This window comes from Mobula hypostoma, chromosome 21, assembly GCF_963921235.1.
Source record: "Mobula hypostoma chromosome 21, sMobHyp1.1, whole genome shotgun sequence".
NCBI classification, from domain to species: domain Eukaryota; kingdom Metazoa; phylum Chordata; class Chondrichthyes; order Myliobatiformes; family Myliobatidae; genus Mobula; species Mobula hypostoma.
In genome coordinates this window covers 51903557-51927501 of record NC_086117.1, presented here as the reverse complement: position 1 = coordinate 51927501, position 23945 = coordinate 51903557, and the positions used below count along the sequence as shown (strand labels likewise).

Genomic DNA, 23945 nt, shown 5'->3' with positions numbered 1-23945 from the left:
GTGAAGTCATCTCCTCTCGTTCAGGAGCCTGATGTTTGAGGGGTAATAACTGTTCCTGAACTTGGTGGTGTGAGTCCTGACGCCACTGTACCACCTTCTTGATGGTAGCAGTGAGAAGAGAGCAAGTCCTATCTGGTGGGGGTCCTTGATGATGGGTGCTGCTTTCCTGCGACAGGGTTTTATGTAGATGTGCTCAATTGTAGAGAGAGCTTTACCCGCGATGGAGCGGGCCGTATCCACCACTGTTTGTAGGATCTTCCGTTCAAGGGCGATGGTGTTTCCATACCAGGCTGTGATGCAGCCAGTCAAGATACTCTCCACCATTCGACTACAAAAATTTGTCAATTCAGGGACACAAGACTGCAGATGCTGGAATCTGGACTCGGCGAATCGAGCAGCGTCTGCGGGCGGGCGGGCGTTTCGGGTCGGACTCTATTCGAGCCACGACGTGCTGTCAGGCCGGCATCGCTTGGAGCGCTCTGTTCCAGGGGCTCAATCAATCAGCGGTGCAGCTATTGGTCCTGTTGCCTGCCAATCACTCAGTATGGGCGGGCGTTGGTCTTACTGCCGGCCAATCATTGGGTACGAGTATGGGTATGCCAACCAATCAGTCAGTAGGAGTTGCGGTCACTGTCTTGTCATTCACTCAGTAAGGCGATTAGGTCACTACGTGTCGACACTTGGTCAATGCGGTAGTTGGTCTCACCGCCTTTCAATCACGGAAGGGGGCGGGTTTTAATCGACCCGTGGGGGCAGGCTCGTAGTCTGCCCATTGTAGGTTATGATTGGTCACACTGCTTGCCGGGGGCGTGGTCAGCACCGGGAAGCGAGTCGTGGGCCGGCCGCCGCTCGGAATCGCCCTCCTGTTGGGCCTGTGGACGCGTAGCGGCGGGTTTGGGTGCATCCGTGTGTGGACGGGAGGCCGGAGGAACGGGACGATGGGTACGGTGTTCCGCAGCGAGGAGATGTGCCTGGCCCAGCTCTTTCTGCAGGCCGCCTCGGCCTACGACTGTGTTAGCGAGCTGGGGGAGGCCGGCCTGGTGGAGTTCAGAGACGTGAGTCCAGCCTTCACTAACTAGCAGCCCTACTTATTGTGTTATTGACGGACTAGTACCACTGCCCCCTGTAGTGCCTTGCTAGCTGCTGTGGTAAACCCGCCTTCTGTGGCTCCTTCAATAACTAGTAACTCCGCTTACTGTGTGCCTCACTAAACAGTAATCCTGCCTTCTATCTGCCTTCACTAAGTAATAACCCCGTTTACACGAGGAATTCTGCAGATGCTGGAAATTCAAGCAACACACATCAAAGTTGCTGGTGAACGCAGCAGGCCAGGCAGCATCTCTAGGAAGAGGTACAGTCGACGTTTCAGGACGAGATCCTTCGTCAGGACTAGTTTATTGTGGGCCTCACTAACTAGTAATTCAACTTACTCTTGTGCTCCATTGAATAGTAACCCTACAGACTGTAGTGTCTCACTAATAGCTCTGTTTACTGTGCTCCATCACTAACTAGCAGATAACCAACCTTGTAACCCCATCACCTACTAGGTAATGGAAAAGCAACAAGGTTGTGGCTATTGGTAATCTGAACCCATTGTAATTTATTGTGTTTACTGCTTAACCAGTATCTTAACTAATGATCTTGTTGATCTATTACAAGCTGTTAGTTTCTGCTCGCTGTTGCATTTGGTTATGTATTAACTACCTGCTGCAGTATAAAACTGATCAGTCATCTGTAACTGTGGTCAATGTACCTGGTGCTCTGGTTGACTGGATGCTGGTTGGTTTTATTTGTCGTTATCAGTGGTAATTTGTGGTCGTCTTGGCAGTCGGTGACTATTATTTAATAGTGGAGAATTCCCACTCACTCTCTTCCTTTCTTCAGGAGTTTCTGCTGTGTTAGATCTGCCGTCTGGAAATAGAGTAATTGGCAGCTGGCCAAATCTACCTGTCCCTATAATTTCATTCTAGTACTAAGCCTGCAGAAGCTGTATGCTGTCGATCCACCTAAATGATTACTTGGGGCTAAATGCTATCAGATGCCAAATGCCACACATGTATTAGGGTGTTCCCTGATGCCAGTTCTGTTTCTGGGCACGTGATTAAAACTGTCACAGTGTGGGATAAAGTTGGGTTGGGTGTATATGCAGGTAAGGTTACTCTGGCACAGAGTGTTTGTAAAAAGGCATATTTAATTATGCTCAGTAGAAAGGGGTGCTTAACAAAGTGAGCTTGCCTGGTTAAAGTAGTAGTCACATTGTTGTCAGGTTCGTAAATTGAGGCTGTGGCCAGCTCTGCCAGTATGTTGTTTGGAGGCACATAAGAAAATAGCCCATAGTCAGCATGAGTTCCTTAGGGGAAAGTCTTGCCTAACAAGTCTGTTGGAATTCTTTAAAGAAATAACAAGCAGGATAGACAAAGGAGAATCGGTTGATGTTTGTTTAGATTTTCAGAAGGCCTTTGACAAGGTTTCACACATGAGGCTGTTTAACAAGGCACAAGGCCATGGTATTACAGTAAAGATTCTAGCATGGATAAAGCAGTGACTGATTGGTAGGAGGCAAAGAGTGGAAATAAAGGTCTGTGTTGGGACTGATTCTTTCACGTTATGTCAGTGATTTGGATGATGGAATTGATGGCTTCATTGCAAAGTTTGCAGATGATATGAAGATAGGTAGAAGGGCAGGTAGTTTCGAGGAAGTAGAGAGGCTACAGAAGGATTTAGACAGATTAGGAGAATGGGCAAAGAAATGGCAGACGGAATACAGTGTTGGGAAGTGTCTGGTCATGCACTTTGGTAGAAGAAATGAAAGGGTAGACTGTTTGCTAAAGGGACTTGGGAGTCATAATGTAGGACTCTCTAAAGGTTAATTTGCACGTTGTGTCTGGTGAGGAAGGCAAATGAGATGTCAACATTTATCTCAGGAGGACTAGAATATATCCCTGACCACTCATGATGTATTTCAAAAAGTCTGGACTCAGACCTGGCTCAAACTGCATCACCTCACTTTGACCAGGATTAAACTCTGTCAACTATTTCTCATTCCCTTTCACCAACACACCATTATCCATCTGCCACCACGGGCTCCACGCCACGCTGTAAACAACTCCATCAATCATCTTGTTATCTGCAAAATTACTGATCTCTCTCATGCACATCCAGATCATTCACATTTATTACAAGGCTGTAATAAATACAGTGCCGATCTTTGTTGAACATCACTGGTCATAGACATCTGGTCACAAAAACTGCCCTCTTTTCTGTTGCCAATTTTGGATCCAATTTGTCAACTTCCCTGGAATCCCAATAGCCCTAACCTTTTTGGACCATTCCCCAATGCATGATCTTGTTAGATGCTTTGCTGAGGTACATATAAACCACAGCCCTTGTTAATACACTCTGCTGACTGATGGGGAAAAATAAATCTTATTGGTCCAGGCAGGGTCTACCTTTGACAAAGTTATGCTGGCAAACTCTGGCTAGTCACTGCCTTTCCAATTGATCATTAATCCTGCCCCTCTAATTTTCCAAAGTCTTCCCTTCTTCTGATGTTAGGATCACTGGTCAGTAACTGCCAGGCTTTTCCTTGCTGCCTTGCTAAAAAAAAAGTAGATAGAGTATCTCAGGGTTGAAATGTCTAATACCAGGGGGCATGCATTGAAGGTGAGAGGGGGTAGGGTGAAGGGGAATGTGAGGGGTACAGAGAGGTTGTTGCCTGGCATGTTCTGCCTGGTATGGTGGTGGTAGAGGCAAATACATTAACGGCTTTTAAGAGATGTTTAGATAGGCACGTGAATGTGAGGAAGATGGGGGCGAGGGATATGGGCATTTGTGTAGTTGAGGGATTAGTGTTTGTTTTTTTTAAAAAATATGCTCTTTAGCTGGCTCTGCACATTGTGGGCTGAAGGGCGTGCTCTGGGTCTGTGTTCTTTTTTAGCTGTCCTCGAGTCAGCCGATACCTCACTTTTGTCTGGCAAAGATTTACAATTTACAGCCTGAGCCCCAGCAATCTCTTCCCCTACCTCTCGTAACAGCATAGGATTAATTTGGTGAGATGTTGCTTTTTGGAATGTCGGATTGAGGTGGGACTTTCACTGTGAATGGCAGGGCTCTGGGAAGAGTTGTTGAACAGAGGGACCATGGAGTACAAGTATGTGGTTCACTGAAGGTACAGTCACAGGCGGTCAAGGTGGTGAAGGCTTTTGGTACACTGACCTTCATCAGTCAGGGCATTGAGTATAGGAGATGGGAGGTCATGCTATGGTTGTACAGGTCACTGATAAGACCCTACTTGGAGTATTGTGTTCAGTTGAGGTTGCCTTGCTAGAGGAAATGGGTTGAAAGAAATTTACAAGGGTGTGTGTACAAGGTCTGGAGGATGTAAGTTGTAAGGAAAGAATTAAATAGATTAGGACTTTATTCCTTGGAGCGTAGAAGATTAGTTTGATTTGGTGGAGGTATACAAAATTATGAGAGGTATGGAGAGGATAGATGCAGGCTTTTTCCACGGAGGTTTGGTGGGGCTACAACTAGAGGTCATGGGTTAAGGGTGAAAGGTGAAATGTTTAAGGGGACCATGAAGGGAAACTTCTTTGCTTGGGAGGGTTGTGAGAGTGTGAAACAAGCTGCTAGCACAAATGGTCCTTGTGCGCTCAATTTCAATGTTTTAAGAGAAGTTTGGATAGGTACATGGATGGTAGGGGTGTGCAGGATTATAGTCTTGGTGCAGGTCGATGATAGCAGGCAGTTTAAATGGTTTGGCATGGTCTAGATGGGCCGAAGTACTGGTTTCTGTGCTGTACTTTTTTATAACTCTAGGAAAGACGTTACTGCTCTGGAAAGAGTGCAGAAAAGATTTACAAGGATGTTGCCTGGATTTGAGGGACTGAAGTACAAGGAGAGGTTGGACAGGTTAGGATGTTATTCCTTGCAGTGTGGGAGTCTGAGAGGAGATCTTGCAGAGCTGTATGACATCACTGTCAATGCACTGTCTTTTTCCCAGGGTTGGGGTATCAAGAATTAGAAGGCATAGGTTTAAGGTGGGGGGGGGGAGGTTTCAGAGGAACCTGAGGAACAAATTTATTTTTCACAGGAAGGGTGGTATCTTTGTGAAATCAGCTGCCAGATGTAATGGTTGAGGTGCTATATCAATGTTTAAGGGTGGAAACAGGCCCTTTGGCCCAAGTGATTGATGCTGACCACGGCACCCTTCCTGCTCATCCCACTTGCTCTCATTCAACCTGAAACTGTACTCACTGGAATTCAGAAGAATGAGTGGTGACCTCGTTGTAACTATTGAATGTTGAAAGGCCTCGATAGAGTGGATGTGGAGAGGTTGTCTTCAATGGTGAGAGGATCTAAGACCAGAGGGCACAGCCTCAGAATAGAGGCACATCCCTTTAGAACAGAGATGAGGAGGAATTTGATTAACCAGAGATTGGGGCTGAGAGGGAAAATGGATCAGTCATGAAATGGTGGAGCAGACTAGATGGGCCAAATGGCCTAATTCTGCTCCTATATCTTATGGCCTTTTCCCTCCATGACGGACTCCCGGACGTTTCTGTAGTAGGTGGCACTGCCCAGCTCCTCTATTGAGCAACTTACTGCTGGGGTCGACCGGCAGTATTGGATGACCAGAGGAGACCTGTGATTGTGTAAAAGGTTGAACAATTACACCTCTGGTTGGACCCAGAGGCCATGCTCCCAACCATCTTACTGATACTGGACTGAACTGGATTCATCCTGTATCTTCACCTAATTCCCACCGGGGAGCTTGGTGATGCTGACAATGTAAATCTATGGCAAATGGTGACATAATCAAACTAACTGTTACATAAGAAATAGGACCAGGAGTCGGCGATCTGGTCCGTAGAGCCTGCTCCGCCATTCAATAAGATCATGGCTGATCTGGCCATGGACTCGTCTCTACCTACCTGCCTTTTCCCCATAACTCTTAATTCCCTGCTATGCAAAAATCTATCCAACCTGGTCTTAAGTATATTTACTGAGGTGGCTTCCACTGCTTCATTGGGCAGAGAATTCCACAGATTCACCACTCCCTGGGAAAAGCAGTTACTCCTCATCTCCATCCTAAATTTACTCCCCTGAATCTTGAGGCCAGTGTATCCTTCCTCAAGTAAGGAGACCAGAACTGCACTCAGTACTCCAGGCGTGGCCTCACCAGTACCCTGTACAATTGCAACATAACCTCGCTGCTTTTAAATTCAAATCCTCTCGCAATGAAGGCCAATATCCCATTTGCCTTCTTGATAGCCTGCTGAACCTGCTAACTAACCTTTTGTGATTCATGCACAAGCACTCCCAAGTCCTTCTGCACAGCAGCATGTTCAATCTTTTATCATTTAAATAATAATCTGATCTTCCATTTTTCCTTCCTAAGTGGATGACCTCGTATTTACCAACATTGTACGCCATCTGCCAGATCCTTGCCCATTCACTTAACCTACCTATATCTCTCTGCAGACTCTCTGTATCCTCTGCACAATTTGCTTTTCCACTCAATTTGGTGTCATCAGCAATCTTAGATACACTACACTTGGTCCCTTCTTCCAGATCGTTAATGTATATTGTGAATCGCTGCAGGTCCAACACTAACTTCTGTGGCACACCGCTCACCACTGATTGCCAACCAGAGAGACACCCGTGTGTCCCAACTCTCTGTTTTCTATTGGTTAACTCATCCTCTATCAATGCTAATACATCACCCCCAACTCTATGCCTCCTTATCTTATGGATAAGTCTTTTATGTGACTCCTTATCAAATGCCTTCTGGAAATCCGTAAATAATGGCCATCTGTTCCTCTCGATCGACTACACTTGTTATAAAGAACTCCAGTAAATTTGTCAAACAGGAGCTGCCTTTTCTGAATCCATGCTGTGACTGCCTGATGGATCCATTTCTCTCCAGATGCCTTGTTATTTCTTCTTTAGTAATAGCTTCAGGGATTTTCTCAACTAAAGATGTTAAACTAACTGGCCTAAAGTTTCCTGCCTTTTGCCTACATCCTTTTTTGAACAGTCGTGTGGCATTCACCTTCTTTCAATCTGCTGGCACCTGCCCAGAGTCCTGAGAATTTTGGTAAATTATCACCAAAGCCTCAACTATAACCTCTGCCATTTCTGTCACCACCCTGGGCGATGTTCCGTCAGGACCAAGGGGCTTGTCTATCTGTAGGCCCAGCACTGCCTCTTTTGTGATAGCTATTGTGTCAAGGTCCTCACTTCCCATTGCATCCATGACATCTCTCTTTAGCATGTTAGACGTGTCCTCCACATTGAAAAATGACACAAAATAGTTATTCAAAGCCTTGGCCATTTTCTCATTACCCAATATCAATTCCTCCCTTCTCATCCTGGAAGGGACCTACATTCACTTCTCCGCTTTATAAAATTATAAAAACTTTTACTATCTATTTTTATATTTTGTGCCAGTTTATTTTCATAATCCATCTTCCCTTCCTTTATTGCTTGCTTAATGGTTCTTTGTTGCTTAAAGTTTTCCCAGTCTTTCCAGTTTCCCAGTTTCCCACTACTTTTGGTGGCTTTGTACACACGAGCTTTTAGTTTGATGTGTTCCTTTATTTCCTTAGTTATCCACGGCTGGCTCTCCTCACCCTTACTGTCTTTGCTTTTAACTGGAATATACTTGTAATTCTGTTGCAAATGGTGACATAATGAAACTAACTAACTAACTAACTATTCAGTGGTTATATAAATAGTTCTCCAGCCACTGTATATTTACTAACAAGATGGTGAGGAGAGGAACTTTCATTCCTCTGTTTCAGCTGGGCTGCCTCCTCTCTGTCTCCCAGCCATGGTGATATACCTTCGTCTGCTTAAGGTGCCTGCCCACATGCTTGTGAGTTAGGTCTGCTGACTCCTTCAGAAGAATGGTTCAGAGGTACGTTGCTTAAAGGGAAATTATAAGCTGCAGATTGCAGTGAGGGTAATTCAGGAGTGGTATATTTCAAAGTTCAAAGTAAATTTTATTATCAAAGTACCAATACGTCACCATCTACAACTCAGAGATTCATTTTCTTGTGGGCATACTCAGCAAATGAATAGAATAGTAACTGTAAACAACAGGAATTCTGCAGATGCTGGAAATTCAAGCAACATACATCAAAGTTGCTGGTGAACGCAGCAGGCCAAGCAGCATCTATAGGAAGAGGCGCAGTCGACGTTTCAGGCCGAGACCCTTCGTCAGGAATAGTAACTGTAACAGGATCAGTGAAAGATCAACCAGAGTGCAGAAGATAACAAACTGTGCAAATGAAAATGTAAATAACGAGAACATGAGATAGAGTCCTTAAAGTGAGATCATTGGTTGTAGGAACATTTCAATGATGGGGCAATGTGAGGTTGAGTGTAGTTATCTCCTTTTATTCAACAGCCTGATGATGGGGGGGGGGGGGGAGGCGTTCTTGATCCTGGTTGTATGAGTCCTGAGGCTCTTGTACCTTCCACCTGATGGCAGCAGCGAGACGAGAGTACGGCCTGGGTGACGGGCATCTCTGATGCTTGTTGCTGTTTTCCTCTGACACTGATGCACGTAGATGCGCTCTGTGGTTTATTGTGATGTACTGGGCCAATTCCACTATTTGTAGGACTTTCCGTTCAAGGCATTGGTGTTTCCATACCAGGCTATGATGCAGCCAGTCAGTACACCTTCCACCACGCATCTATAGAAGTTTGTCAAAATTTTAGATGTCATGCCGGATCTCCACAAACTGAGGAAGTAGGGATGCTTTGTGCTTTCTTTACAATTGCACTCACATGCTGGGTCCAGGACAGGTCCTCTGTAGTAGTAATACCCAGGAATTTAAATTCAGTAGAATTGTCATTTGCTACATAAGAACTTTATTCTTTCAGAGTGACTAATTTAATTGCTATTTCTGCTCCTGCAGCTGAATCCTAATGTGACCACCTTCCAGCGGAAGTTTGTCAGTGAGATGAGGAGATGTGAGGAGATGGAGAAGACTCTCGGTAGGTTGGTTGATGTTAACGTGGTGGAAGATTAATTTGGTAATGAGGTATGGTGCTGCCCTCAAGTTGTGTTTGCTGCCTGCGCAATTAGTAATGTTTCATGCTTCTGTCTGTGGTCCTCACCCCTCTCTCTTGAACCTGTCCCTTCCATCATGAAATCTGTCTTCCCCACACTCCCGTGCTTGAGTCCATCAGGCAATGGTGTGTATTCCTAAGGGAATGGAGATGATAGATTCCAAGTCATGGTTGGATGTGAATTGGGGTAATTGTCTTCCCATCACCTCTGCCTGTTTTTTTATGGTTGGGAGAGAGCATGATTTAGGGCATGGTCTCCAACGTTTTTATGCCATGAACCAATACCATTAAGCAAGGGGTCCGAGGACCTCGGGTTGAGAACCCCTGGTTTAGGAGTTCTGTAGAAGCCATGGCAAGTTATTCCATACTATCTTGTTAATTGTACCTGATATGGCTTTATAATGGTGACGATTAGACCTTTTATTGATAGGAGGATAGTCTTAGGTTAAAGGGTCAAGGAATATTGAGACATCAAGGCGAATGTGGAGAGCAAGCGAGAGTTTAGTGCTGACTGCCTGTCTTTTGATTGCTGCTGGAGAAGGAGACTGTGAGCGGCCTGTTGCTGTGTCAGGCGGGTAGGCCTCTCTGCCTCGTGTGGTGACCCTCTCTTTCAATGAATGTTGGTGATACCGGAGGATGGTGTCGTGGTTCTGCATTTATGGATTGGGCTATTGCTTTTATAGACTGTAGACTTTTTCAGACTTGTAGTTTTTATTTTTTTTTTATCGCCTGTTTTCCTTTTCCTTTTTGTTGTGTGAGGGGAAGGTGTTTGGGGGTTGATGTTCTGTTGTGCTTTGTTAATTTTTTTTGTGCAGGGAGGGTTTGTTTATTGGGGGGGATTGATGTGGTTCTGTTTTGTGCAGGAGGAGTGGTGTTTTGGGAGTTGATGATCGGGATGCTGTTCTTTTTTGTATGGGTGAGGTGGGTTTGGTATTTCTCTCTGAACGACTTTCGTGTCCCTTGGCTATCTGGAGAAGACAAATTTCAGAGTTGTATATGGATACATGCTTTGATAATAAATGAACCTTTGAATAATATTGATCATCTGGTAGTTTGGGTGGTTGGTTTAGTAAGGTACCGGGAAGTACAGGCAGAGTCTGTGGAGAGGAGACTGATTTCTGTGATGTGCTATGCTGTGTTCACATCTCTTTAGTCTTGGGCAGAGCAGTTGCAATATCTACCCATAATATATCCAGACAGGATGCTTTCTGTGGTTCATTGATTAAAATTACTGAGGGTCAGATGGTACACATCACATTTCTTTCTCTTTCTGAGAAAGTAGAGGTGCTGGTGAGCTTTCATGGCCATAACATCAATGTGATTGGAGTGGGGCAGGCCGTTGTTGAAGGCTTATGGCATACTTTCCTTCATCAGTAGAGCATGAGTCACATGAAGCTTGTATGATATGTTGGTTAGGCTGTATTTGGAGTACACAATGGTCCAAATAGAGGCTAACCAACGGGTCTTGTTTCTGTATCAGAGGTAAGATGTGGCGGTTTTGGAGAGGGTACAAGAAAGATTTTGCCGGCGTTAGAGATTGTTAGCTTGAAGAAGAGGTTGGACAAACTTGGACCTGATGGAATTATATAAAGTTCTGAGAAGTTAATCAGTCTTTCTTCCCATGTTGGAAATACAAAATTGAGCAATTGGCTCTAAGGAGAGAAGAGGAAAGTCTTAAGATGTATGTGGAAGTTTTTTTTTCCTCCACAGAATGATAGATGCCTAGAATGAACTGCCAGGAGATGTGGCAGCAGGTACGACAGCAAAGTTTGAGAGACGTTGAGACAGTTATACGAATCAGAATCGGGTTTAATATCAGTGGCGTATGTTGTGAAATTTGTTGTTTTGCAGCAGCTGTACATTGCTATACATAATAAATACAAATTAACAATAAGGAATTTCTATATTAAATTAGTTCAAAAAGAAGGCAAAACAAAGTAGTGAGGTAGTGTACATGGGTTCATTGTCCATTGTCGGGTAGCAGACGAGAAGAAACTGTTCCTGAATCATTGACTGTGTGCTCCTTCAGGCTTCAGTACCACAACATTGATGATAGCATAGGTGATGATGGTTCTTAATGACAGATGCCACCTTTTTAAGGCATCGCCTTTTGAAGATGTCCTTGATGCTGGGAAGGCTAGTGCCCATGATGGAGCTGGCTGTGTTTATAACTTCCTGCAGCTTCTGATCCTGTGCAGTGGCCCCTCTGCACCAGACAGCGATGCAACTGGTTAGAATGCTTTCCATGGTCCATCTTTAGAAATTTGCAAGTGTCTTTGGTAACATATCAATTCTCCTCAAACTCCTAATGAAATGTAGCCACTGTCATACTTGTAATTGCATCAGTATGTTGAGCCCAGAGAAGGTCTTCTGAGGTGTTGACTCCTAGGAACTACTGTGGGTGCCGTGGTTAGCACGATGCAATTACAGCTCGGGGTGTCGGAGTTCAGAGTTCAATTCCAGCGACCTCTAAGGAGTTTCTCTACATCTTCCCTGTGAAATGCGTGGGTTATCCCCAGGTGCTTCACTTTTCTCCTACAGTCCAAAGACTTGTTGTAGGTTAATTGGTCATTGTAAATTTTCCTGTGGTTAAGTTGGAGTTGTCAGGAGTTGCAGGGGTGCCACAGCTCAGTCTGGAAGCTGTACTGCTAATTAAATAAAATCAATGCGAAGCTGCTCACACTTTCCACTGTTGTTCCCCCGATGATGACTGGTGTATGTTCCCTCGACTTCCCCTTCCTGAAGTCCACAATCAATTCTTTGGTCTTACTGACATTGAATGCAAGATATTGTTATTGTCCAGGGGATCTGAGGCTGAGTGCAGAGCCAGTGCTGTTGTATCCACTGTAGACCTACTGTGGTAATAGGCAAATTGCAGTGGGTCCAGGTCCTGGTTAGGAGTTGATTCTGGCCATGACCACCCTCTCAAATCACTTCCTCACAGTAGTTGTGAGTGCAACTGGGCAATGGTCATTGATACAGCTCACCCTGCTCTTGGGCACTGGTATGATTGTCACCCTTTTGAGGCAGGTGTGAACTTCCAACTGCAGCAGTGAGAACTACCCAGAGAGTAATCCCAGCTATCACTGAGGAGATGTGATTTTCACATTATCTTGGGAGTTGTCCTAACCTTCATTGAAGAGATGAAGTTCCCGTGTTACCCAGGGAGTAGTTCCAGCCATCACTGAAGAGATGTAGTCTCTCATTACTCAGGGAATGGTCCCAGCTTTCACTGAGGAAACCTGGTTCTCGCATTACCCAGGGAGTAGTCCCCCCCCCATCACTGAGGAGATGTAGTCCTCACATTATCCGGAGACTAGTTCCAGCCGTCACTGATGAGGCATGGTTCTCACATTACCTAGGGAGTAGTCCCTCCCATCACTGAGGAGATGAGGTTCTCATGTTACCCAGAGAGCACTCCCCCCCATCAGTGAGGAGATGTGGTTCTCACATTACCTGGAGAGTAGTCCCACCCGTCACTGAAGAAATGTGATCTCATATTACCCAGAGAGCAGTCCCAACCATCATGGAGCAGATGTGGTACTTGTGTTACCCAGAGAGTAGCCCAAGCCATCACTGAGCAGATGTGGTCCTTGCATTACCCAGAGAGAAGTCCCAGCCATCACTGAGGAGGTGAGGTTCTCGTATTACCCAGGGAGTAGTCCCGACCATCACTGAGGAGAGTTGAGTCTCTGTGGCAGTTCGATATTCATTCTGTGAATCTCATTTGAACCATTTCCAGATGCTGTGTGATAGGAGAGCTCCTTTGTTTCTGATCTGAACACGTACCTCTTTCATTCCTTTTCTAATTTTATTTTGGATTTTTGGTGGGATGGAATGGAGCAGGTTCCTGAAGAAATGAATCTGTCCTGTGATCACTGAGAGCCTTTGTTCTGTTGCAGTGTGGACTTGAGTTGATTATGAAAGGATATTTTAATTTCCTGTTGAATTTGAACATGTGATTTGCCCCTCTCCTGTTCCCCATGCTGTTGTGGTGTCACTGAATGCATAATTCTGTGTGCCTGACTGTTTGATGCTTTTAATTTTATGACGTGCTGTGTTCACATGATGCAGGGTGTCAACACTGCCCTGATTGATCACAATGCACACTTTTGGCTGCATTACTCAAGCGTAAAGATAAAGCTCGCCTCCAACAACCCCTCACATGCTCCGATCTAATAAATGAATTTAATTTGGGCTGCAGCCTCAAAGCATTACCTGATAGTGAGTTAGTGGTTTGTCATGAGGAATGTCACAGAGGTATGCAGCACACAAAATGGACTTTTGACCCAAACTGATCCACGGAAGGCAAGTCTCTGATAAATCCTGTGGACATCAATTTGAAATGGGCACAAATTGGAGACGTTGTCACAGAATGACCTGAGGAGAGAGTTAACCACCCTGATTGTGACCTTTTGTCACGTTGCTACAGTAAGAGGGTTAGGAGTGATCTCCCCTCATAGATTGAGGTTGATCTGTTATTAACTCCATCTGGAAAACGTTTCTCCAAACGGCGAGGGTTTAGAGTGACTCCTTCTTCCCATAGTGAGATTGAGGTCGATCTGTTATTAACTTCGCCCAGAAGCTGTTTCTCCAAATGATGAGGGTTAGGAGTGACTCCTTCTCCTCATAGTGAGATTGAGGTCAATCTGTTATTAACTTCGTCTGGAAAATGTTTCTTCAAATGTCAACATCCTCAACTGCGGCCATTTGATCCGCTGTTTTCTGGTGACTTGTGCCAGTAGTGACCAGCTCCAGCCCTTCCTCCATTGCAGTGATGCCCAGTGGATCAACTCTGCATCCTAAGCCCTTCACTGTGCTGTACTGTGTTTAGACCAGCTCCACGACTGCCTTTGGATGATCACGCCTGGTTTCCTTTGTGTTTCAGGGTATTTGTTACAAGAAATTAAAAGGGCAGATATATCTCTGCTGGATGGTGAGGTGAATCCTGTCGCCCCACTGCCGAAGCATGTGTTGAAGATACAGGTTAGTACCGACAAGTGTATAGCTCTGATTGATAGATAGTCGAAAAACTTGCTTTGTCAACAAAATTTACTGAGGATGTTGCCAGGAGGAGAGTTCAAAGTACATTTATAATCAAAGTATGTGTACAACCTTGAGATTCGCCTTCTTGGAAAAAAAAATGATAAAATGAAGTAAATAAGTACATAGGGATTGGATAAGTATGTTTGTGTGTGGGAGCAAACATCAACGAGTTGAGATATAAGCACCTACGATGGAAGTTACATAGGGCTACATACAATATTTTGCACCAGAAAGAAATGGACCGGAAGAGATGCGTGGAAATTATTATTCAACCACTATTATTACTATTTTTTTAAACATTACCATTTCTTAGTCTAATAGAGTGTAATTACAACTGCACATAATTATTTATTTAAGTGCCTAATTACTTTTTATATCATCTCAATGTGTATGTATGAAGGTGTAAATAATTATACATTTATACATATATAAAAAATAGAAAAGGTTATACATGTAAAAAAAGTTTGTATAATACTTGCGAATACCTTATCCAAATAAAAATAAAATTTAAAATAAGAGATTCGCCTTCTTGCAGGCACCACAAAACAAAGAATCGCAGTAGAGTCCATTAAATGAACATCCCCACCCAACAAAGACCATCAAACATCCAACATGAAGGAAAAAGACAACAGATTGTGCAGACAATAGAAAGTAAACAGACAACATGAACCGCAGAGTCCCTGAAAGTGATTCCACAGCCAGGGAGCCGCTGAGGTGAGTGAAGCTGGTCCAGGGCCCACAGCCACGGAGTCAGTTCATCACTGAAGCACCTTTTTAAGACTGATAGCAAAAACACGTGGAACATTATCTGCAGAGTCCTCAAAAGTGAGTCCACACCTGCGGAGTGCATTCAGTGCTGAGGCAAGTGAAGCCCATCCAGGAGCCCGGTGGCTGCAGGGCAACAACTGCTCCGAACCCGGTGGTGTGGGACCCAAGGTCCCTGCATCTTCCGCCCAATGGCAGCAGCAAGAAGAGAGGGAGACCGGCCAAGTGCAAGCAGACAGCGCTGAACGGCTGTTTGTTTTCTGCTCTCACCCTCGACAATTTTAATCTTGCTCGATGCTTTAGTCAGCATGGAGTAATAGATCCAACCATGGGTTCGTGCTCCGTTATTGGGAATTGATGCAGCTGCCCCCAGTGATGGGCACACCCCATACTCATCCACGCCAAATCCCCTCGGAGCTCGCAAAAGCAGTAGGTTGTTTAGTCGGCTCAAAAATCCAAGAGTATGAGGAGAAAGCAGGGGAGTGGAGATGACTGGAAGAATTGGATCAGCCTAATATTGAGTGGTGGAGCATACTTGATGGGCTGAATGGCCTATTTCTGCTCCTATATCTGATGGTGTAAAAATACATCCTTAAAAGAGAGCTTGCAGGCTGCAATTGACCACAGTTCAGAAGTATGTTTAGAAGGTGAGTATCTAGTAGTTTGATAAGCTGTCTGCAAGATGTCGCCACTGGTCACTGCTGCCATCTTGCCAGGACCTGAGTTAAGTTACAGGGAGAGGTTGATCAGGCCAGGACTTTATTCCTTGGAACAAAGGAGAGTATGGAGCGACCTCAGTGAGATGTTTAAAATTATGCGAGGCTAAGATGTGTAAATATCTATCGAGAGGTGGATGGTAACAATCCTTTCCATGGTAGGATTGTGGGGGGGGTGGGGGGTCCATAACTAGGTGGTGCAGGTTTAGGGTGAGAAGGAAAAGGAACCTGAAGTGCATCTTTTTCCACACAGAGTGGTGAGTCTTTGAACAAGCTGCCAGAGGAGGTGGTTGAGGCAGCTACAATCGTATCATTTCAGAAGCATTTGAATAGGTACATGGAGTGGCAGGGATTGGAGGGATATGGGCGAAACGCAGGAAATTGGGACTAGCTGGTTGGGCACTGTGGGCAACATGGGCTTGTTGGGCCGAAGGGGGTGCGTACGTGATGCCTTGCTCGGTGACTGGGGAATTGAAATGTTCCTGCAACCAATGATCTCACTTTAAGGATGCTTTTATCTCGTGTTCTCGTTGCTTATTGCTATTTATTTATATTTGCATTTACCCAGTTTGTTGTCTTCTGCACTCTGGCTGATCTCTCACTGATTCTGTTATAGTTACCATTCTTTAGATTTATTGAGTATGCCTGCAGGAAAATGAATATCAGGGGATATGGTGACATGTATGTCCTTTGCCAATAAAATTTGCATTGGAATTTGAATTGTGACTGAGCCTGTGTGTGGTCCCACTGGTTAATACACAAATGCATATGCATGTTCACAGCTGAACATAACCACTGTCTACTAGACCATCAGCTGTCATTAACGCAGCTACTGCAGCGTTGTTAAGCTCTGAGTCCTAAGTCATCAGCCCTTCCCTCGCCACGAAACCTGTTTCTCTCTCTGCCAATTCCTTTTGTATGACGTGGCCTGTACCATATCCCAGAGCAGTCAAGCTACCCTGTTTAAAGGCCCTGAGGGGAAAAAATTATCAAGACTTGCAATTCTTGTACTTTGGACTTGGCATGCAGGGTAGAACGAGTAATTAGAAAGGTCTTTTATTGCTTAGAGTTTGAACAAAAAGGAAGCTTTAAAGCACTTTTATGGAGCAGTGGTGAGACTGAGTAATGTTTTAATTCTCTTTTAGGAGGTATGTACTGGATGGTGGGGTGGAGCTACATCTCTGCCAAAGGAGGTGTAAGGTGCTCCTTTCCTCCGCTAGCCCACAGGTCACCCTTGGGCAAAGCGTAGTCCCCGGAACAGGGTCAGCAGAAGCCACGCGAGCAGTTTGTGCATTTCACAAGTCCTGATTATGTGACCACTGATGTCAGGCAGACAATCTCTGAAGAGTATTGACAGTGGCTGGGGGTCACCCATCTTGTAAAGACACTGCCCAGAAGGAAGAAATAGCAAACCAGTTTTGTAGAAAATTTTTTGCCAAGAACAGTCATGGTCACGGAAAGACCATGGTCGGCCACACCATACGACACGGCACGTAAGGCATGAACATACTTGCCTTGAATCAGTGAGGGTTCCTGAGATCAGACGCATAAGGCGGATGGTAAAAGGCTTTTCCCCAGGTTAGGAGAGACGAAACAATGGGGGGATGTAGTGAGAGGAGAAAGATTTAAAACGGACCTGAGGGGCCTCCACTTCACAAAGAGAGTGGTGAGTCTATGGAGAGAAGTGACTGAGGCTGGTACAATAGTATCATTTAAGAAGCACTTGGATAGGTACATAGAGGGGCAGATTTGGAGGCACAGGAGCCGAATGCAGGAAATAGGAGCTAGCTGGTTGTGGACCATGATCTGTATGGGTTGGTTGTTCCAAAGGGACTGTATCTATGCTGACCCTGAGAAGTGGGATATTCTGAAGAGCTGAGCTGGTCAGGCCCGTACTTGAGAACATAAAGATACAGGAGCAGAATTAGGCCATTTGGCCCATCGGGTCTGCTCTGCCATTTCATCATGGCTGATCCATTCCCACCCCCTCAGCCGCAACCTCCTGCCTTCTCCCCATATCCCTTCATGCCTTGCCTTTCAATCCTGGAATCATTCTTGCCAGAGTATAGGAGAATGAGAGAGATTATTGAAGTGAGCTTCTGCAGGCAGCTATCAGGATGGATTATGAGGGCAACACACATGAAATGCTGGAGGAATTCCGCAGGTCAGGCCACATCTATAGAAAGGAATAAACAGTCGATGTTTCGGGCTGAGACCCTTCATCAGGACTGGAAAGGGAGGGGGAAGACACTAGAATGAGAAGGTGGGGGGAGGAGAAGGGGGATGCTAGAAGGTGAGGCCAGGTGGGTGGTAGTCGGGAGGGTTGAAGTAAGAAGCTGGGAGTTGATGGATGCAAAAGGCAAATGGCTGAACAAGGATTCTGATGGGAGAAGAGTGAATCATGGGAGAAAGGGAAAGGGGAGAGCACTGGGGAGGTGATGAGCAGGTGAAGAGAAGAGGTAAGAGGCTAGAGAGATGAGGTAAAGTCATTAAATATATTCAGCAAGGAGATGGAAGACATTTACAATGTCGAGTGGAATGGGGAGATTGCAGGAAGGTGGTGTTGAGGTCAAGATTGGATCAGCTGTAGTTTTTAACAAATGGCAGAGCCACCTTGAAGATGCAGTTGGCAGCTCCTGGTTCTTGTGTTTTATGTAAAATTACAAAATTTCCATTGCCTATTTTATTTAGTTATTGACATGCAGCATGGAGTAGGCCTTCTGGCCCTCCGAGCCTCACCACCCAGCAATCCTAGCCTAATCACAGGACAATCTACAAAAACCAATTAACCCACCAACTGGAATGTCTTTGGACTATGGGAGGAAACTGGAGCACCCGGAGGAAACCCACAAGGTCATGGGGAGAATGTACAAACTCCTTACAAGCAGCAGTGGGAATTGAACCAGAATGGCTGACTTGATGAGTCAAATGATCTAATTCTGCTCCTATATCTTATGTTCTTACGGTCACTGGCTGTGTGGTGAGACCAAGATTCTGCATGATCATCGTGCATTCTTGCAAACCATGGCAACAAAATCTCCCACAGTGAAGACCAGTATTCCATTTGCCTCCCTGTTCTTTGCTGTACCTTTGTGCAACCTTCACCTTTCACTGAAGAGGTAATGTACCTATGAGGGTGTTTGGGAAACAGGTTGAATATGTAGGGGAATAGGGAGCACTTGAAATACATGTGCACAAATATTTAAGAATGCCAGGTCAGGTCAGTGAGGCATTCAAAGATGCACAAAACACTTTATTTACTGCAGTGTAGAATTTAATGCAGGCAGGCTGAGCTCGAACTGATAGTTTGGCCATAGCCGGAGTACAACATAGAGTTGTAGCTGAAGGGAAAATATGATTGTGTTGGAAGACTGCTGAGGAGATTTCAGGAATTTGCTGAGACTGGAAAATTTTAGGTCTGATATATAATTGTAGATATTGGGGCTTTCTGTGGGGCATAGCCTGAGTGGGGGTGCTGGGAATTTTTGAGGTTTGAGATTTCTGTGGAGTATTTCCTGGGAGAGATGGTGGAGGTGCTGAGAATTTTCGAGGCGGAGGTTTACTGTGGCGCATAGCCTTAGCGAGATGGTGGAGGTGCCGAGAATTGAAAGGACACTCGGAGAACCTGTTTCCTGTATCAAAAGAGTCACAGACTTGGAAGTGTTTGGCAGAAGGTTTTGAGGCTTGGTGAGGAAATCGTTTCACCCAGGGATGTTGAGGTCACAGTCTCGTTGCCTCAGAGACTGGGTGGGCCAGAGACCATCAACACTGAAACAGTGCCTCCATTTGTATCAGTGCATAGTAGGTTCTACCTGGGTTGCTCTTTAACAACCAACACAAGCGCACGTTCCCTCCTGTACTGTACAAAGTTTAGAGTCGCAATCTGCTGGAGGAACACAGCAGGTCATGGAGGGGAATCAACAGGCGATGTTTTTGGCTGAGACCTTTTGTCCAGACTCTGTCTGGTCCTCAGTGTGTTCATGCATACCGTTGCAATGAGACCTCCCACTTATTATTCTTGCAGTGAAGACTAACATTGCGTTTGTTTCCCTGATTCCTAGCTGTATCTGTGTGCTAGCTTCTTCATTTACTGAAGAGGTGATTATCAATCTGCTAGAAAATGTGCAGGCAGACAATTGTTTAAAATCAAAACATAAATGCTGGAAATATTCAGCAGATCAGACTGTATCTGTGGGAGGGAAAAGTAGAGCTCGTGGTTCAGCTCTCTGACCAGACTGCATTTGTCTAGCATTTTGTGTTTTTTATTTCTGATTTCCTGCATCTTTTTCTTTTACTTGGGCATAAGATCATCATCTTAAGCCCATCATCCCTACTGGTAACAGCCATGGACAGCAGCTTGCCAGAGTAGTCTATCCTGGGCTGATAGAAACTTAATGGGCCCTTTGGCTTCCACTTTCAACACACGTCTTCATATGTCTTCTCGGTGAAGATCCAGGGATGAGTTTTTTGGAGCACTTCTGTAGTTCTGAGTTTTTCCGGGACAGGGTTGCAAGCCCCGTGCCCAACCTTCCTCCCCTCGCAGCCGGGCTTGGGACCGTACATGGTGGAGTTTGCATCTTTTTATATAACTTCAATGTCTGAGAAACAAATCCAAGGTCTGAGCTGTTGAAGATGGTTTTGGGTAATGGCCGTGAGGCCGGTGAGTGGGGATGTTGCTTCATAGTGTGTCTGTTCTGGTTTCAGGAACAGCTGCAGCAGCTGGAGGCAGAACTGCGGGAGGTGACAAAAAACAAGGAGACCCTGAAGAGGAATTTTCTTGAGCTCACGGAGTATAACCACATGCTGCGAGTGACTCAGGACTTTGTGAAGAGAACCTCGGAGGTGAGTGGGTGCTGCTGGATGGATGTTAAACACCAGAGATGTGTGTTGACGTAAGGTAGCACAGCGATTAGCATCACACTATTGCCCTGCCAGCAGCCCGGTTCAATTCTGACACTCTGTAAGGAGTAGGTACCGTCTCCCTGTCACGCATGGGTTTCCTCCGGAAGCTTCGGTTTCCTCCCATGTTCCAAAGGCGTATGTGTTAGGGGTAGGGTTTGTAAGTTGCTGGGCATGCTGTAAGATTGTGGTTTAATTCCCATTGTTGTCTGTAAGGAGTTCGTACAATCTCCCTGTGACCACATGGGTTTCCTCCAAGGGCTCTGATTTCTTCCCACATTCCAAAGACCTACGGATTAGGGGTAGGGATAATAAGCTGTGGGATGCTGTAAGGTCGGAGTTTAACACCCGCTTCTGTCTGTAAGGAGTTTGTGCGATCTCCCACATTCCGAGGATGTACAGGTTAAGGGTAGGGTTAGTAAACTGTGGGATGCTGTAAGATCGGAGTTTAACTCCCTCTTCTGTCTGTAAGGAGTTTGTACAATCTTCCACATTCTAAAGACATACGGGTTCGTAGGTCAATTGGTCACTTTGATGTGACTGGGTAGGCACGGGCATGTTAGGCTGGAATGAAGTGAAAACAACATGAATTTTTCTGATAGTTTTTGTCTGTTATGGCAATAGGTTACTGACTTGGATTTTGTGTCAGGATTGTACATTGCTACACCATTCAAAGTTCAAAGTAAATTTTATTATCAAAGTGCATACATATATAGACCATAAGACATAGGAGCAGAAATAGGCCATTTGGCCCATTGAGTCTGCTCCGCTATTTCATCATGGCTGATCCATTTTTTCCTCTCGGCAGCAATCTCCTGCCTCCTTGACCCGCCCTGCCCCCCATATCTGTTCATGCCCTGATCAATCAAGAATCTATCAACCTCTGCCTTAAATATACGTAAAGACTGGGCCTCCACAGCTGCCTGTAGCAAAGAATTCCACAGATTCATCACTCTCTGTCTAAAGAAATTTCTCCTCATCTCCATTCTAAAAGGATGCCTCTCTATTCTGAGACTGTGTCCTCTGGTTTTGTCCTCTCCCACCACAGGAAACATCCTCTCCATATCCACTCTATCAAGGCCTTTCACTATTGGCTAAGTCTCAGTGAGGTCACCTCTCATTCTTCTGAATTCCAATGAATACAGGCCCAGAGTCATTAAACGCTATTTGTATGACAAGCTGTTCAATCCTGGAATCATTTTCATGTACCTCCTTTGAACCCTCTCCAGATTCTTAGAAAAAGGGTCCAAAACTGCTGATATTACTCCATGAGGCTCTCCAGTGCTTTATGAAGCCTCGACATTACCATCTTGCTTTTATATTCTAATCCTCTTGAAATGAATGTTAACATTGCATTTGCCTTCCTCACTACATACTCGCACTGCAAGTTAACCTTTGGGGACTCCTGCACGAAGGTTCCCAGGTCCCTTTGTGCCTCAGTTTTTTGTAATTTCTCTCTATTTAGAAAATAGGTCTACTTTTTCATTCCTTCTACCATAGTGCATGACCATACATTTCCTGACATTGTATTCCATCTGCCACTTTGCACATTCTCCAAATCTGTACAGTCCTTTTGTAGCCTCTCTACTTCCTCAGAACAACCTGCCCCTGCACCTATCTTCATATATATGCAAATTTTGTAACAAAGCTATCAATTCCATCAAGCAAATCATTGACATATAATGTAAAAAGAATTGGTCCCAACACAGATTCCCATGGAATACCAATAGTCACAGGGAGCCAACCAGAAAAGGCTTCCACTTTATTCCCACTTTTTGCCTCCTGCCAATCAGCCACTGGTTTATCCATGCTAGAATCTTTCCTGTAATACCATGGGCTCGAAGCAGCCTCGTGTGGCTCTTTGTCAAAGGCCTTCTGAAAGTCCAAGTAGACAACATCAACCAATTCTCCTTTGTCTTTCCGGCTTGTTATTTATAACCATATAAACCATATAACAATTACAGCACGGAAACAGGCCATCTTGGCCCTTCTAGTCCGTGCCGAACTCTTACTCTCACCTAATCCCACCGACCTGCACACAGCCCATAACCCTCCATTCCTCTCCTGTCCATATAGCTGTTCAATTTCTTCAAAGAATTCCAACAGATTTGTCAGGCAGGATTTTCCCTTGAGGAAGGCGTGCTGCCTATGGACTTTTTTTATCATGTGCTTTCAAGTACCCTGAAACCTCGTACTTAATAATTGACTCCAACATCTTTTCAACCACTAATGTCAGACTAACTGGCCTATAATTTCCTTTCTTCTGTCTCTCTCTCTCTTCTTGAATAGTGGAGTGACGGTTACAATTTTCCGGTTTTCTGGAACATTCCAGAATCTAGTGATTCTTGAAAGGTCAATACTAATGCCTCCACAATCTCTTCAGCCACCTCTTTCAGAACCCTGAGGTGCACACCATCTGGCCAAGGTGACTTGTCTACCTTCAGACCGTTCAGTTTTCCAAGAATCTTCTTTCTAGCAATGGTAACTTCACACAGTTCATGATCCCTGACACCTGGAACTTTCACCATATTGTTAGTGTCTTCCACAGTGAAGACTTAGGCAAAATACTAATTCAGTTTGTCCTCTATTTCTTTGTCCCCTGTTGCTATCTCTCCAGCATTGTTTTCCAGTGGTCTGATATCCATTCTGTCCTCTCTTTTACACTTCATGTATCTGAAAAAACTTTTGGTATCCTCTTTAATAATATTGGCTAGCTTACTTTTGTATTGCATCTTTACCTTAATGAGTTTGTTAGTTGCCTTCTGTTGGTTTTTAAAAGCATCTCAATCCTCCAACTTCCAACTAATTTTTGCTGTATTATATGCCCTCTCATTTGCTTTTATGTTGGCTTTGACTTCTCTTGTTAGTCACAGTTGTGGCATTGCTACTCTGCCATCATCCCTGCCAGTGTTCTTTTCCCGTCAATTCTGGCCAGTCAATCTCACGTGTCTGTAATTCCCTTTTACTGATACGCCTGACTTTAGCTTCTCCTTCTCAAATTTCAGGTTGAATTTGATCATATTATGATCACTTGCCCCTAAGGGTTCCTGTACCTTAAGTTGTCAATTCTGGTCCATTGAATAGCATCTAATTCCGAATAGCTGATCCCCTAGCAGGCTCGTCCACAAGTTGCTCTAAAAAGTCATCCCATAGGCATTCTTAAAAACTCCCCCTCTTGGGATCCAGCACCAACCTGATTTTCTACCTGCAAATTGAATTCCACCCATGACTATTGTAACTTTGCTCCTTTGACATGCACTTTCTATCTCCCATTGCAATTTGTAGATCACATCTTTACAATTTGGGGGGTCTGTATAGAACTCCTGTCAGGAGAGGGAGTGGTGGTGGGGAGGAGGGGGGACAAGGTACCCTTCAATTATTGTAGTGCTTTGTCACGGTGCATGCCTGCAGGACTGTACCCAAGTGCGGAGCAATGGC

General features: G+C 44.9%; 1 protein-coding gene across 2 annotated transcripts in view; it reads left to right on the top strand.

Annotated features, from left to right (window-relative positions):
- Window positions 1-818: 818 nt before the first annotated feature.
- Window positions 819-23945, top strand: part of LOC134360012 (V-type proton ATPase 116 kDa subunit a 2-like) — a 61361-nt gene continuing 38234 nt past the window's right edge. Inside the window, exons 1-4 of one of the 2 annotated variants that reach the window (XM_063073995.1) lie at window positions 819-1055; window positions 8928-9006; window positions 13970-14067; window positions 20313-20450. In XM_063073995.1, the coding sequence (XP_062930065.1) occupies window positions 939-1055; window positions 8928-9006; window positions 13970-14067; window positions 20313-20450 (432 nt within the window). In that variant the 5' untranslated portion in view covers window positions 819-938. The remainder of the gene's footprint in view (window positions 1056-8927; window positions 9007-13969; window positions 14068-20312; window positions 20451-23945) is intronic. The other variant, XM_063073996.1, reaches the window with a different exon arrangement.